Raw genomic sequence first — 16823 nt, 5'->3', positions numbered from 1 at the left:
AGCCCTGCCACATCCGACGAGCGTCAGAACCGGTGTAGTAGGATTCAATCTTAGTCCCGTATTGACACTTTGCCTGTTTGATGATTCGTTTGAGGGCATAGCAGGATTTCTTATAAGCGCCCTGATTAATGTCCCTCCTTGAAACCAACAGTTCTAGCCTTTAGCTCAGTACGGATGTTGCCTGTAATCCATGGCTTCTGGTTGGGATATGTACGTACGGTCACTGTGGGGATGACATCCTTGATGAACTTGCCGATGAAGCCGGTGACTGATGTGATATATTTTGATGTCTTCACTATTATTCGACAATGTAGAAAATAGTAAAAATAAACAATCTAAGGTAACCCCATCTAATTTAGTCTCCTCAACTTCTTCAACAGCCACACCATTCATTATCAGATTCAGCTGAGGTCTAGAACATGACATGGATTGTGTATTTGTGTCATTCAGAGGGTGAATGGGTAAGACAAAAGCTTTAAGTACCTTTGAACGGGGTATGGTCGTAGGTGCCAGATGCACCGATTTGTGTCAACAAGTGCAATGGTGCTGGGTTTTTTCACGCTCAATAATTTCCAGTGTATATCAAGAAGGGTCCACCACCCAAAGGACATTCAACCAACTTGACATAACTGTTGGAAGCATTGGGTGTCAACATGGGCCAGCATCTCTGTGTGAAAGCTTTTGACACCTTGTAGAGTCCATGCCCAGACGAATTGAGGCTGTTCTGAGGGCAAAAAAAGGGGTGCGAATATTAGGAAGGTGTTCCTAATGTTTGCTATTGTCACACCCTGATCTCTTTCACCTGCCTTGTGCTTGTCTCCACCCCCCACTAGGGGTCTCCTGTTTTTCCCTGTGTATTTATACCTGCATTTTCTGTTTGTCTGTTGCCAGTTCATCTTGTCATGTCAGGTCTTACCAGCGTTTTTCTCCTGTTCTCAAGTTTTGTTTTCTAGTCCTCCCGGTTTTGCCCTTTCTGTCTGTCCTGACCCTGAGCCTGCCTGCCGTTCTGTCCCTGATTGACTCTGCCTTGGAATACGAACCTCTGCCTGCCCTCGACCTGCCCTTTGCCTGCCCCTTTGTTATAATAAATATTCTGAGAATCAAACTATCCGCCTACTGTGTCTGCATCTGGGTCATATCCTGAGTCTTGATAGGTATACCCTGTGTATATGGAAGTAGTTTAGTGGCCAAGAAAATAGGTTAAATATGTTTTTTCTTATACCTCCCAGTTTAGGACAGATAATGTAAGGTAATGTAATGTAATGTAATGTTTTTCAACAGAATCGGCGTAATGAATACACCCCTGAGCAAACGCAAACACAGTTCACTTTCATAGCAGCCACATACAAACAGCTTGTTGTATATATCATTCCTTCTCAAATCTATCTACGTGCTCTTTTCCTCTCACCTTTTCCCTTTGCATGTGGACTTCAGTGCATGACACATCAGCTGTCTATGACCAGGTGAAAAAACCTTTCCAAGCCAAACCTTCATATCATGACCACTAACCTCTAAACACAGCCCACATCAATGTCACGTCATAATCAACATAGCTATTAGAACTAACGTGTTAGTAAACCTGCTACAATCATGCAGCACAGTGTACAGACAGCAGCAAGCAGTTACACCAAAGGCTTACCTTGACTTGGAAGAGTTCCAGTGTTGGATAGCCATAGTCAGCTAGCTAACATAACATCCCTCTCTTTGAGCTGGGTGTTTGAGTAGGCTAAACTAGCTAACTGCATTTGACGCTAGCTAAGTAAGTGAAAGTGAAAGCCAAGAATATAGCTAGCTCTCTCTCTCTTGCTTCTCCTTAATTTTGGAAGAAATTAATTTGTTCAAAACTGTTGAAGTATTGTCTTTCTCTCTCTTTGAGTCAACTACTAACCACATGTTATGCACTGCAGTGCTAGCTAAATGTAGCTTATGTTTTCAGTACTCGATTCAATCTCTGATCCTTTGATTTGGTGGACAACATGTCAGTTCATGCTGCAAGAGCTCTGATAGGTTGGAGGACGTCCTCCGGAAGTTGTCATAATTACTGTGTAAGTCTATGGAAGGGGGTAAGAACCACGAGCCTCCTAGATTTTTAACTGAAATCAATGTACCCAGAGGAGGTCCTCCAGTTACACCATGGTGTTACCCTACATAGTGCTGTTGAGACTACTGTAGACCTTCATTTCAAAACAATGTGTTTTAATCAATTATTTGGTGACGTGAATATATTTAGAATAGTTTTATCTAAAAAGGAAAGATGTTTCACTTTTTATTTTTATGAAATTCACTAAAGAGGATGGTACTCCCCTTCCTCCTCTGAGGAGCCTCCACTGCACTGCACTTAACAGTTATGATTTTTTCCCGAGGCCTCCCCTTCCAGTATAAGCGCTTGGTCCTACCATGTCTTGAAGGGGACGAGATGGCCTGGTTTGAATTAGACAACTGTTCTGTTGAGGTGACCGTCAGCGCTGCGGCCACCTCTTGATTTCCTTAACCAGCCCTTAGCACGCCTCACATTAGCATTGTCCGACTTGGAGAATGGGATCATCAGTTAAAGAGGCCTTTCTCGGTCCAAAACGATTTGGCTCAGTGCCCCTCTTGTTGTTTTTTTTGTTGTAAGACATCCCACTTCTTTTTGTGATCTTTGGGATCTCTTCTTGGCTTCAATCTGATGTTTAGGTATAGGGCTCTGGGGGTAGGATGTACTGTAGTAGCACATTGCTGACTACAGTTAGTAAATTTGTGTGTTTCATTTGATATTGTTATTTTAAGTTGATTAAGGAACTTTCTCATTTACAGCAACAGAGAAGAAATGCACTTTTCAGTCACACGACTCTTAAACTTAAAAAAAAAGAGAACTTTTGCCGGTGCTTTGGGGTGCTCTTGAGGCAAAAGGGGTCCTCCAAATGGACAGCGATATTGCCCAGAAATTACCTTTCCACACCCATGAGCAAAAGCATAAATGTTTTTGCCCATATCGCATATAATAAAGCATATATGGCTGTGTTTACACAGGCAGCCAAAATCAGATACTTTTTTCACTCATTGTCCTTTTGAACAAATCACATCAGATTTCTTTTCAGAGCTGATCTGACTGGTCAAAAGACCAATTAGTAAAAAAAAAAAAAAAAGTTAGAATCGGGCTGCCAGTGTGAACGCAGCCATGGTAGAGATGAATCCATAGATGACACTCCCTCCAGCTATCAAGAGGGATAGATAAATGGATAGGCAACACTTTATTTCTAAAATGCTTTTTATGGAATTGTTATGATTTGTACTGAAGTGGAGTCCAGCAAAAACACTTGCCTATGCATGCTGCAGTATATAATGTACAATGTACTGTTCGATGTACATTGTATGAACAATTTATTTATCTAATATTCATATTTTGGGCAACAGAAGAGAGCAGTCTTATAACAAAACAATTGAAACAGAGCATGATGGTAATACCATCTTGAAATAATACAACACTGAAAATCCATGCCAGGGGACATTTAAAAAAAAATCTCAACTGAGTTTAATGTTGAATAAGCCTGGAAATAACCCTCATGATTTTAATATTAGTTCTTGTTGCTTTGAGTAACTTGGCTAAATGTAAATGAACATCTTTCTGGCCTGGAAGCCATGTCAATTTGCCAAATGAGGTTATCTCCAACCTCACTGTGATAAAACAAATATTTGACGAATCAGTTGAAATTACACCATTCTTTTTTAGGAAACTGTAACAATCAAGTGTACATTTTCTGGAAACACACATGGTTATATTGCCCGCATTCTTTTGCAACCTTTCAGCATTGTGTCGATAAAAATACTCTCTTAAATTCAAATAAAGATGCAGCAGACCTGAACTGTTTACATTTCTTCAGGCTCGGTTCTCTAACTGAGAGTCAATCCAAAGTATTCTTCCTTCTTCTCAAAGTAGTAGTCGAATCGGGTTATGGCGTACCTGCAGATAGAGGATAAGAGATGAACGACCATGAGGTGTTCCATGCGTACGATAATAAGGCTGGGATTCAATCCGAGGTGCATGTATTGCGCATCGCAAGAGACCGCCATCAAATCGCCGCTTAAAGGCATTTTACGGATATCTTATTCACGGTAAGTGCATGTCGGCTCATGTGTAAATGACCGTAAAATGTATGTTGTAGCGCTCTGCGTTATAAAGCACCTTGGATTAAATGCTGGCTTTAAATCGAACTCCCGTCATGAACACAGGTGGAAAGACATTGGCGGAAAAACACATTTCTTTGTTTACCGTCAACAGTTTAACATAGTGAAGTACAGTTAAATAATCATATAATTTATACGCCGTAAAACACAAAGGAATGAAACATCTGGTGTTTATTCAAAGAAAATGTTTTCACCTGCTCTGCTAATTAATATTTAAATCATGGATTGACATTCTAATGGGTAAAAAGATGATAAATACAATAATTTAAAAAAAAAGTGTTGCATTGCTCTGCGAACTACAGTATATCCATTCTGTCAAACGCATTTGGAACTGTATAGGAGATGATTCGGGATCAGTCCCAGTCTTGTTTGGCTGGCCCGGATTGCCTTTTCAGCGCTTTTCTACACTCGTGAACTGTGCTTCAGACTCCAGCGTAGAGACTTATTCATCAACACAAATGTGGTGTGTTGCCATAATGCTTCCTTTCAGGGGAGGATAAAAACATGATTCATTTGATAGCCGTTATCCCAGTTCTTTCAGTGACACCAGCTAAAAGTGGCTTGTTGCAGTCATGGAAAGGAAGCAATTCAGTGAATGCACTTTAAATCTTCCTCATTCTACGCTGCCTTTCCTTTCGAGGGGGGGGGGCATGAGAGAGCGCTTAATTGATTTTGACAAATGACAATGATGAAATAAAAATGACATGTTTACAAAGATTGGGATTTATACCAAATGTCATCCTATATTTCATATCCTGTAGATAAGCTGATGCTAATGGGACTTGACAATCAAATAATCAAACAATACTGATTAGGAAAACTAAGGTTTTATAATCAATATATTACACATTTTCTTTATTTCAAGGGCAATTTCTCCCTCTTACTTTGGACAAACTGTTTTACCATTTTATTTTCCCCAAAATGTCTTTTTTTTTCAGAAAAACTGCGTTAATTTTGCTGAACCCCAGGAAGAGTTGCTGCTGCCTTGGCAGTCGCTAATGGGGATTCATAATAAATACAATAGCATGTTGTATCTTCACAGAAGTTGTCCCAAAGTGGCATTGCTTTGTGTACTTGCCTTTCATTACATTAAGTTTGTTTTGACTTTCAACATCTGAACAAAGTACAGTTTCTTTTAAAGCCTAGACATGTTTCAAAAGTTTACCAAGAGTAAAGTGGTTTTTACGTTTGTTTGAACCGTGTTGTTCAACACTTCGACACATCTAATGTCTGTGTGTGTGCTCTTGCCGTTGGCTATTGTTCTCGCCTTTGAAACAGAGTGAAGTTTCAAAAGAACGGAAAATGGAGACATAAAGGACATTATCGTTAACCCCTCAATGCCTAATCAGTGCATAGTGTGAACGTTACTGGACAGCGTCTTACCTCAGTGATGAGAAGACTCCTTTAGACACAAACAACAGTTGTGTTACATGAATCTCTGTTCCAGTTCTGTCACTTTACCCCCTTAGCATTGTGTGCGTTTTGATGTTGTTTTGTTGTATTTGTTTGTATGAATCTTTCACTCTGTTAAAATGGTTAGTTTGGGCCTGAAATTGGCAACGACATAATGGAAAGGATGGTAAAATTGTTTCCATTGTTCAATTTGAGAAAAAGTTATTTATCTGAAAAAATGTGGAACTTGTTTTAGAGTCGTCATCTGACTTCTAATAGTAACTTGGTTAATCAGAAAACGGTTATTGTTTACAAATATTTCATTCGTTTTTTTCTTCCATTGAGCAAGCTGTTGTAATTTGCATTTTTTCCCCTTTTGCTTAAAGATGAAATAAGTCTACGGTTATATGATGAAGGCATACTGTTCGACACGTGACCTCATTGACCACGTGAAGCGCAGTAAAGAAAACCTACATTTAACTTCTCCAACAGTATTAAACGAAAATGAAAGTAGAAAAAAAAGAACCCATGTCATCTTACAATAAAATCTCAAATAAAAACATTTTCCTATTTACTATTTAGAAAAGAGGGGCAAATTCACACACTGAAAAGCAGGTAAACCATTCCACAATGTGCTTTTGTGCAGGTCCCCATTTTCTTCACTCAAACCATTCCAAACAGTGGGCCTCTTACTCATTTCCTCATAATAATGTCTTCGTCAAATTGGCTTTGGAAGCATGGAATAACCGCGGCCTTGCCAATACATCCACAAACTCAACCGCTGCCTAGCAGATACAAGTGAAACAAAAAATAAATAAAGTCAATATCAACGGTAGAGTGGGAGGCAGGGAGGGTGGAGATCATGCATTCCCATTGCGTCTCCCTAATATCGCATGCACATGTGGCTTTGGTTAAGTGTGAGTTCTAGCACTTGCCTGTCACTCGTTGAGTAGTCAGCAGAGACTCGTCTCAGAGGGATAACGCAACAAGTAAATGAGCATAGAGAGGAACACCCCAACAAATCTCCATCGTGAGGACCCTCCTTCTCCAAAGCTAGGACATAGGCACCCTTTTGGAGTCTCTAGAGGGGGACTTTAAAACCCCTTAAGTGACTGGTGCAAACTCACTGTTGTTTTCCACCTTGTTATGGTTAACCTTGGATTTTGGATATAGGGATGTAATCTGACTCTTGCGACGCACATTGGGGCAACTTGTGCCTGGAGCTTAGTGGGGCCAGACAGGCTAACAGCCACATATGGCCGAACCAGGGGTGAGAGACAGACAGGTAGGACCAATGAGGCTGGAACAATACTGGCTCTGTTCCATCTGCTCCTGCTGGATCGCATTTCCTCCAAAGTTCCGATATAAAGTGGCGGGGCCCCTGTCACTGATCCACAGAGCCGACAGCGAAGCCACACATAGGGGTGGGTGCCGTGTGTCAATAGTGATTAGCGTCAGCTTCTGTGGGGTACAATGGGGCATTGGAGGAGAGGAATATTTTCTGCTCAGAGGACTATGCTGTTTATAATACATTTTTGTCCCCCTGAAAATACAAATATTTGTTACTGGGGCTAATGTGTGATTCGATTAAAGTTAATGCATTATTTTTCTCATTTCTCATAACGGTTGTGTGAGTGTTGGGCGGCAGGGATCTGAAGAGAGGAACGGCTATTCATAGTAAAGCTATGTAAACCCTTGTAGATTGGACTTTGTATCAGCATTTAGAAGCAACGCACTGGGGAAAGACATCAGTTCAACATCTAGTTTTGATTTACATTTGGTTGAGTTGTCAAATAATGTGAAACACGAAATCAACAAAATAATTCACCATGTCATTGGATTTAGGTAAAAAGTTGAGTGAAAAAAAACCTGAAATGCCGTTACGCTGATGAATTTTTACAAATCCAATCAGTTTTCCACATTGATTCAATGTCGTCATATACATATGGGGGGGTTGAAATGATGTGGAAACAATGTTGATTCAACCAGTTTTGCCCAATGGGAAAATCGGTCACATTCAAGACTCTAGAGATACAGGTCACTCACCTTTCAAAGTCAAAATCAATTGAGGAATATCTGGCCTGCAGGATTGCCCAGAGACCCCATAAAAAGTTGGAGGCCTGCGAATAGATGGAGAAAAACAGAGGGATAAGGAGAAAGCGAGGGAAAGCAAAAGTTAGGATACAGGTTGCCTACTTGATCAGGCCAGGGTTGCACTTGACCTCGTCTTCTGTATAAATCTAACGCTTTACCTGGTGACTAACATAAAACAAATGTTGTATTACTATTGAATAGGTTTCAGAGTCTTGTCCATCTTAAAGTTCTGAAATTGAAGTACCCACTGAGTGGTCATATCGAGACATTGTAGCCTGCTGTTGAATCTGAAGTGCTTTTGATGCCAGAAAACAATTTTCAAAAATCCTCTCTGGTTATTGTCTTGTCCTGTATGTCCCCAGCGGCCTTTGTTGAACATTGCTGTGGTTTTGAGGATGTGCCTCTTATGGTGAAAGATTGTGTGCCCACCGGACAGAAATGTAATGAGCTTTCTTATGCCGCGTCCCGGGCAAATCATGATGGCAGGACAGAAACAGATGTCATTGTTTTCAATGAGACATCGACGACAAATGCTGCAACGGCTGCGAAGGAATTTGAGGCAAGAGCTGAAATAGAGGCCCGGACTCTAACTTGCAAGATGTGTATTGTTTTGGGATGTTATTTAGGAAACATTTTCATGACAGGCTTTTGTATACCCATAAACCACATGTGAATTGTGGTTTTGCTTTCCCTGTGTTTTGCTTCTGAAAAATATGAGGAAAAGTCTATAGGTTCCCACGCCTCCATACATTTCTGTTGTCATCCACCCTTATTGTAATTCTCTATGGTGGGACCACTAATCATTTCCTAACGAGTTCCAGGCAGACCTCTGTGCTGTGGCCGAATGATATAATCACATTTTTATTTGATAATCAAATAAAGGGTGGAATGAAATACTGGAGCAGTATGTGGTTTCCCCTCTCGTTTTTTTTCTCCTGCCACATGTTCATATGCAACGTCTCTCCTCAGCTCTACATGGAGATTGAGTGCAGTTTTTTTTGTGGCTATGATTAATAACATTAAGATGTCATTAGCCTAACTCTAAGCAGAGATGGCCAATGACAGGGAGCCATTCAGAAAAGCCCAGAGACGAAGCATGCTACTAATACGAAATAGAGGAGCCATCACAGAGTCACAGTCTTTGGCCCTTCAGTACCTGGGAAGAGGTTCCCTGATGGGGACAAAGAAGATGCCACCAGGGGGGGAAAGCATTTCGTCATGTGCTTAAAAATACGGTACATAAAACATGAAAACATAGAAATTACACATTGGAATTCATTCAAAGTGCTATAGCTACACATTGAAAGTGCAATATGCTGTATACTCGAGGGACCAACAGACTATCTATTATACACGCTGTTGGGAAAAAAAGAGTCCCATATCTATCTGTTTTGATTTTCTTTTGAAAAAGTCTCTTTCCCCTTGTCCGACTGCTGCTGTGACTGCGTTTTGAGTAAAGGGGATGAGTACTGTCCTGTGAAATACTTTCAAGTTTTAGGAGAATGACTTTTGTGTACAGGTTGGTGGCTGATTCTTGATCTATACCAATTATCCTTTCCACCATCTTGATCAAGCTTGACTTGGTTTCCATGCATGCATATATGACCAAAGGACTGCACATTCTGCAGGACAGATTTATAGAACACTTTTTAGATATGGCAGTCGATATTAAAATTGTTCAGTTTGCGTTAAAAAAAGACATTCTCTTTTGCAATTTCTTTATGTGCCTTGGCTCGCTCTGTCTGGGCTTAAGATGGGGAGAGGAGCAGTAGAGAAGCTCCCATCCCAAGAACATTGGCGGACCAGCACTCCTTAGTGATGCCACAGAGACGATCTGTCTATTAAAGGGCTCTAGGAAATATCAAAACATAACCCAGCAGTTCAGGGGGCATCAATATCAGTTCTTTCTCTTTTTGTGATTGATGGAGGGCAATTCCACAGAAATGGATAACGGTAACAAGCCATACAACTCTATGCACAGGGACTACTTTGAGCAATTTCCATCGAAAAATTCACAAAAACACAATTACTGGAAGAACTGTGCAGATGCAAAATTTGGTAAGAGAATCGCGGTAAAAATTCCCAGTTGGTCAGACGTTTACATACACTCAAATAGTATTTGGTAGTATTGCCTTTAAATGGTTTAAATTGGGTCAAACGCTTCAGGTAGCCTTCCACAAGCTTCCCACAATAAGTTGGGTGAATTTTGGCCCATTCCACCTGACAGAGGGGAGGCAGGGAAGCCTAGAGGTTAGAGCGTTGAATGAGTAACCGAAAAGTTGCATGTTCAAATCCCCGAGCTGACAAGGTACAAATCTGTCGTTCTGCCCCTGAACAGGCAGTTAACCCACTGTTCCTAGGCCGTCATTGAAAATAAGAATTTGTTCTTAACTGACTTGCCTAGTAAAATAAATAAAATAAAGAGCTGGTGTAACTGAGTCAGGTTTGTAGGCCTCTTTGCTCACACACGCTTTTTCAGTTCTGCCCACACATTTTGGATAGGATTGAGGTTAGGGCTTTGTGATGGCCACTCCAATACCTTGACTTTGTTGTCCTTAAGCAATTTTGCAACAACTTTGGAAGTATGCTTGGGGTCATTGTCCATTTGGAAGACCCATTTGCTACCAAGCTTCAACTTCCTGACTGATGTCTTGAGATGTTGCTTCAATATAGCCACAAAATTTCCCTGCCTCATGATGCCATCTATTTTGTGAAGTGCACCAGTCCCTCCTACAGCAAAGCACCCCCACAACATGATGCTGCCACCCCCGTGCTTCAAGGTTGGGATGGTATTCTTCGGCTTGCAAGCATCCCCCTTTTCCCTCCAAACATAATGATGGCAATTATGGCCAAACAGTTCTATATTTGTTTCCGCAGACCAGAGGACATTTCTCCAAAAAGAAAGATATTTGTCCCCATGTGCAGTTGCAAACCGTAGTCTGTCTTTTTTATGGTGGTTTTGGAGCAGTGGCTTCTTCCTTGCTGAGCGGCCTTTCAAGTTATGTCGATATAGGACTCGTTTTATTGTGTATATACAGTGAGGGAAAAAGTATTTGATCCCCTGCTGATTTTGTATGTTTGCCCACTGACAAAGAAATGATCAGTCTATAATTTTAATGGTAGGTTTATTTGAACAGTGAGAGAATAACAACAAAATCCAGAAAAACACATGTCAAAAATGTTATAAATTGATTTTCTGGAATTTTCCAAGCTGTTTAAAGGCACAGTTAACATAGTGTAGAAATATGCAATATCCTAATTTGCATATTTGGATATTATTACATTTGGTTGGTTTACAGCGGACTAAATCTGAACCAATCGTAGACGTCTATGTTTCATAAGTTTAGACATCACGGTACAGCACAGTAGGGTAAAGTAGATTACAGTACAGCACAGTAGAGTAGAGTATAGTTCAGTACAGTAAAGTATAGTTCAGTACTGTACAAAACAGTTCATTAAACTGTACTATAATCTAGTGTGCTCTACTGTACTATACTGAACTCTACATGCATTTACTGTACTGTATTCTATTGAAACTGTGCTGTCCAAACTTGTGAAACATAAACATCAATGATTGGATTAGATTTGGTCCGGTCACCAATCATTGTTTGGGCCAAGTCAAGGCCGGTCCGGATGATAAATCAAAGTCTGTGGTTTCTGACTACACATGTACTATGATTTCCCATTTCCCAATTTGGTAACAGAATTAAGAGATTTAATCACTTCTTAATTCATAAACAAAATTGATATCAGTAAAAACACCACAACTAATTGGTAGGTCTACTTCTACATTCCTCTGGGCACCAACTGGTTGAATAGAAGTTGTTTCAATGTAATTTGTCAACGTATTGTGCTGCGGAATCTATGTGGAAAATACATTGAATTTGAAAAAAAGTTAACGGTTGTTTTGAGGGTGGAGTTTCAACCACAGGATTGTGTCATCATTGTAACCAATTTTCAACATAGACAAACCTTATATAAAATATGTTTAATTTGTACCTTTGAACCAACATCAGATCCTCAACGTTATATGCACCTCCTACTGGATAGTTGATCTATCTAAAGCTATTAATTTGGTCCCCCATCCAGGGTTTTAACCAAGCCCAGTGCTGCTTAGCTTTGATATGTGCCACTGACCAATAGTACCAATACACTATCGTGAGAATGATTGCATGATCCCTTAATAACTAAATACATTACAATCTCCCCCTCAAAGTCAGCAAAGCAGAGTAGCTGATCGTGGACTACAGGAAACGAAGCGGCGAGCACACCCACATCCACATAAATGAGGCTGTAGTTGAGCGGGTTGAGAGCTTCAAGTTCCTCCGTTTCCACCTCACTAAGCAATTAACATGGTCCACACACACCCACACAGTTGCGAAGAGGGCACGACAGCACCTCTTCCCCCTCAGGAGGCTGAAAAGATTTGGCATGGGCCCTCAGATCCTCAAAAAGTTCTACAGTTGCACAATTGAATGCATCTTGACTGGCTTGGTATAGCAACTGCAAGGCATACGACCGCAAATGTGCTAGAGAGGGTGGTGAGTACGGCCCAGTACATCACTGCCATCCAGGACTTCTATACCAGGCGGTGTCAGAGGAAGACTCCAGCCACCCAAGCTTTAGACTCTCTGCTACTGCCCGGCAAGGAGTACCAGTGCACAAAGTCTGGAACCAACAGGACCCTGAACAGCTTCTACCCCCAAGCCATAACTGCTGAACAAGACTGCTAAATAGCTAATCATATGGCTACCCGTACTACCTGTATTGACTCTTCTTTGCACTAACTGTCTCGCACTGACTCTCTGGCACACACTGGACTCACTACCCACACACTCACACATACTTACACTGACACCCAAACACACACACTCACACACACTACATACGGGCCACACACACATAAAGCTATGATCCCTTATTGATGTCACTTGTTAAATCCACTACAATCGGTGTAGATGAAGGGAAGGAGACAGGTTAAAGAAGGATTTTTAAGCCTTGAGACAATTGAGAGATTGATTGTGTATGGTTTTTCATGCTCAAAACGTTCCTTTGTGTATCAAGAATGGTCTACTCCCCAAAAGGACATCCAGCCAACTTGACACAACTGTTGGAAGCGTTGGAATCAACATGGTCCAGAATCCCTGTGGAACACTTTCGACACCTTGTAGAGTCCATGTCCCGACGAATTGAGGCTGTTCTGAGGGCAAAAAGGGGTGCAACTCGATATTAGGAGGACTTTCAGTGTAGGCCTAGAGTTTCAAGCTTTGTGGTTGAGTTCAAATGTAATCTTCAAGTTAATCATTAATATGTTGGATTCAAGGCTACATCTCCAACACAAATACAAGTTCAAGAATAGGACTAAATCAAATCAAACTTCATTTAAAGTGCATTTAAAGTTTGATTAGATTGTGTCCTATTGTACTGTACAGTACACTCTTTGGAGGCGTAAATCCAATATATCAATTAGGAATTTGTCAAACTGGATATTGAATAGTGTTTTCGGTTGTTAACTCAACCAAATATTAACATTTGAAGGAGATATCTTCCGCTTGGATAGTTCCATCTTTGTCATTAGGTTTCTAGGTAATACTGAAAAACATTCCTTTGATATTACAAGAATGTTGACTGAACAGCCTTTCTGAGTTCTTTTAAGGTTCCCAGAACATTTAATTAGGTCGTGGGAACAATGTGGATACATTACAAGACATAGGTTACCAAAACACCAAATATATTTTGATTTGTTTAACACTTTTTTGGTTACCTCATGATTCCATAAATGTTATTTCATAGTTTTGATGTCTCCACTATTATTCTACAATGTAGAAAATGGTACAAATAAAGAAAAACCCTTGAATGAGTAGGCGTGTCCAAACTTTTGACTGCTACCTTATATGTTTCATGATTAACTACTCATGGTGTGATGTGGTAACGTACAGCAACTCAAGTTATTTTGTTCTCCCGATCTGGAATACTTCACCATCAACCGTATTTCCTCCCGAGATCATTTTCTTTGGTCATTGTCAAGGCCGTGTATACCCCCTCCCCAAACCGGAAATTGCATATCCTGAGGCCGCATTTATTGTAGATGGGGACTTTAATAAAGGAAATCTGAGGAAAATGCTACCAAAGTTCTATCAACACATCTCCTGTTTTACTCGCGCATCGAGCACTCTTGACCATTGCTACTCCCCCTTCTGGGATGGCTACAAGGTCCTCCCCTGCTCACCTTTCAGGAAATCAGATCACGCCTCCATTCTGCTCCTCCCCTCCTATAGGCAGAAACTTAAACAGGAATTACCGGTCGTAAGGACTGTTCAATGTTGGTTCGACCAATCAGAATCTATGCTTCACGCTTGTTTTGATCACGCGGACTGGGAAATGTTCCGGGTTGCCTCTGAGAATAGTATTGATGTATACACTGACTCGGTGACTGAGTTCATCAAGAAGTGCATAGAGGAGGTTGTTCGCACTGTGACGATTAGAAGTTATCCTCCCAAAAAAATGTGGATAGATGGCAGCATTCGGCAAAACTAAAAGCGCGAACCGCCGCATTTAACAACGGCAAGGTGAATGGGAACATGTACTGGTACAAACAGATTAGCTATGCCATCTGTAAGGCAATCAGAGGCAAAACGAGTGGAGTTGCAATTCAACGGCTCAGACAAAAGACACCTTATCTGACACCCTAGACCCACTACAGTTTGCATACCTCCCCAACAATCACCATCGCACTGCGCACTGCCCTTTTCCATCTAGACAAGAGGAATACCTATGTAAGAATGCTGTTCATCGACTACAGCTCTGCCGTCAACAACATAGTGCCCTCCAAGCTCACTAAGCTTGGGGCCCTGGGTCTGAACCACACCCTGTGCAACTAGATCCTGGACTTCCTGACGGGCCGACCTAAGGTGGTGAAGTTAGGCACCAACACCTCTGCCACACTGATCCTCAAGACAGAGGCCCCACTGGGGTGCGTGCTCAGTCCCCTCCTGTACTCTCTGTTCACCCATGACCAGGACACCTCCACAAGGGGATAAAAGTGTGTAGGGGGGCTATGGAAAGCTACTGGGGTGGTTAGGTGTGACTCCCTTGGGTTTTCATAAAAAACGGGGAAAAACATTACTCATCTGTGGTAGGCTAAGTGAATAATGTGATTCACCTGTAATATTTGATTTTGATTTATAAGGGCGGGGTCACGTTTACTGTTGAAGCTGCTTAACCCAACTCTACCTCATGCCCCACCACTACAGCGTTTAGTTAGCTTCTTAGCTAGCTGTAAGAAAATGTTAGGGTTACTAGCCTTAGCCTATTTAGCTAGCTCAAGCCAACTAATCTATCAGAAATTGGCTTCACCAAAGTACCTAAGCAAAGCCAAAAGTAGGAGAGCAGTGTTGAAAAATTACCCAATTGTCATACATTACTAGAAATATAGATACATCAATAGAAAGTTACTCAAGTAAAAGTAAAAGACACCTAGTAAAATACTACTTGAGTAAAAGTCTAAAAGTGTTTGGTTCTAAACCTAAGTATCAAAAGTACATCTAATTGCTAAAATACACTTAAGTATCAAAAGTAAAAGTAGAAGTATAAATTATTTCAAATCCATTCTTTTAAGCAAAGCAGATGGCACCATTTACCAAAGATGCATTTGTATTTAGTGAGTCCGCCAGATCAGAGCCAGAATGGATGAGCATGTGTTGTCTTGATAAGCACTTGAATTTGTCCATTTTCCTGTCCTGCTAAGCATTCAAAATGTAACGAGTACTTTTGAGTGTCAGGTAAAATGTATGGAGTAAAAAGTAAAAAGTATTTTCTTTCGAAATGGAGTGAAGTAAAAGTAAAAGTTGACAAAAATATAAATAGTAAAGTACAGATATCCCCAAAAACTACATAAGTAGTACTTTAAAGAACTTTACATCACTGAAGGAGAGCGATGAGCGGCATCAAACCACAGAGGCCGCTGCCAAGCCCTGCAGCAATGATTTTGCCGAGCTCCAGCTAGGTCCCAGTGCAGAGCCAACCCCCCCAAACCAAATGCGCCTCCAATAATGGCTCCACAGCCCCCTCCGCCTGTTCCTGACAATCTTGGACCAGAGGAGGCAGGTTAGCCTAGAATCCTACCCTAGCCGCAGGTTTTCTGTCCAAAAATTGTAATTTAATAGCAACTGGTTCATAGGAAGAGTGGCTGACATACTTGGTTACTGCAGAATTCAATAGAATGCCAATGCAAGAACCCAAATGGCATCCCTAGGTATAGCTACAGTTGAAGTCGGAAGTTTACATACACTTAGGTTGGAGTCAATAAAACTCAGTTTTTCAACCACTCCACATATTTCTTGTTAACAAACTATAGTTTTGGCAAGTCGGTTAGGACAGTTAGGACTCAGTTTTTCAACCACACCACATATTTCTTGTTAACAAACTATAGTTTTGGCAAGTCTGTTAGAACATCTACTTTGTGCATGACACAAGTAATTTTTCCAACAATTGTTTACAGATAGATTATTTCACTTATAATTCACTGTATCACAATTCCAGTGGGTCAGAAGTTTAAACAGCTTGGAAAATTCCAGAAATTATGTAATGTCTTTAGAAGCTGCTGATAGGCTAATTGACATCATATGAGTCAATTGGAGGTGTATCTGTGAATGTATTTCAAAGCCTACCTTTAAACTTAGTGCCTCTTTGCTTGACATCATGGGAAAATCAAAAGAAATCAGCCAAGACTTCAGGAAAGAAATTGTAGACCTCCACAAGTCTGGTTCATCCTTGGGAGCAATTTCCAAATGCCTGAATGTACCATGTTCATCTGTACAAACAATAGTACGCAAGTAAAAACATCATTGGACCATGCAGCCGTCATACCGCTCAGGAAGGAGACAAATTCTGTCTCCTAGAGATGAAAGCACTTTGGTGCAAAAAGTGCAAATCAATCCCAGAACATCAGCAAAGGACCTTGTGAAGATGCTGGAGGAAACAGGTACAAAAGTATCTATATGCACAGTAAAACGAGTCCTATATCGACATAACTTGAAAGGCCGCTCAGCAAGGAAGAAGCCACTGCTCCAAAACCGCCATAAAAAAGACAGACTACTGTTTGCAACTGCACATGAGGACAAAGATCGTACTTTTTGGAGAAATGTCCTCTGGTCTGATGAAACAAAAAT

The 16823-nt window shown here is 40.9% G+C and overlaps 1 protein-coding gene across 3 annotated transcripts in view; it reads right to left on the bottom strand.

Moving 5' to 3' along the window:
• Positions 1-3313: 3313 nt before the first annotated feature.
• The window catches only part of zgc:113516 (uncharacterized protein LOC541449 homolog), a 47177-nt gene continuing 33667 nt past the window's right edge, over positions 3314-16823 (bottom strand). For all 3 annotated transcript variants that reach the window (XM_064930398.1, XM_064930399.1, XM_064930400.1), the window contains 2 exons: positions 7606-7679; positions 3314-3943 (listed from right to left, as the gene is read on the bottom strand). In XM_064930398.1, coding sequence (XP_064786470.1) covers positions 3874-3943; positions 7606-7679 — 144 coding nt within the window. In that variant the 3' untranslated portion in view covers positions 3314-3873. The remainder of the gene's footprint in view (positions 3944-7605; positions 7680-16823) is intronic.

This window comes from Oncorhynchus masou, chromosome 22 (assembly GCF_036934945.1).
Source record: "Oncorhynchus masou masou isolate Uvic2021 chromosome 22, UVic_Omas_1.1, whole genome shotgun sequence".
Lineage (NCBI taxonomy): Eukaryota > Metazoa > Chordata > Actinopteri > Salmoniformes > Salmonidae > Oncorhynchus > Oncorhynchus masou.
This window is presented reverse-complemented; position numbering and strand designations above follow the sequence as displayed.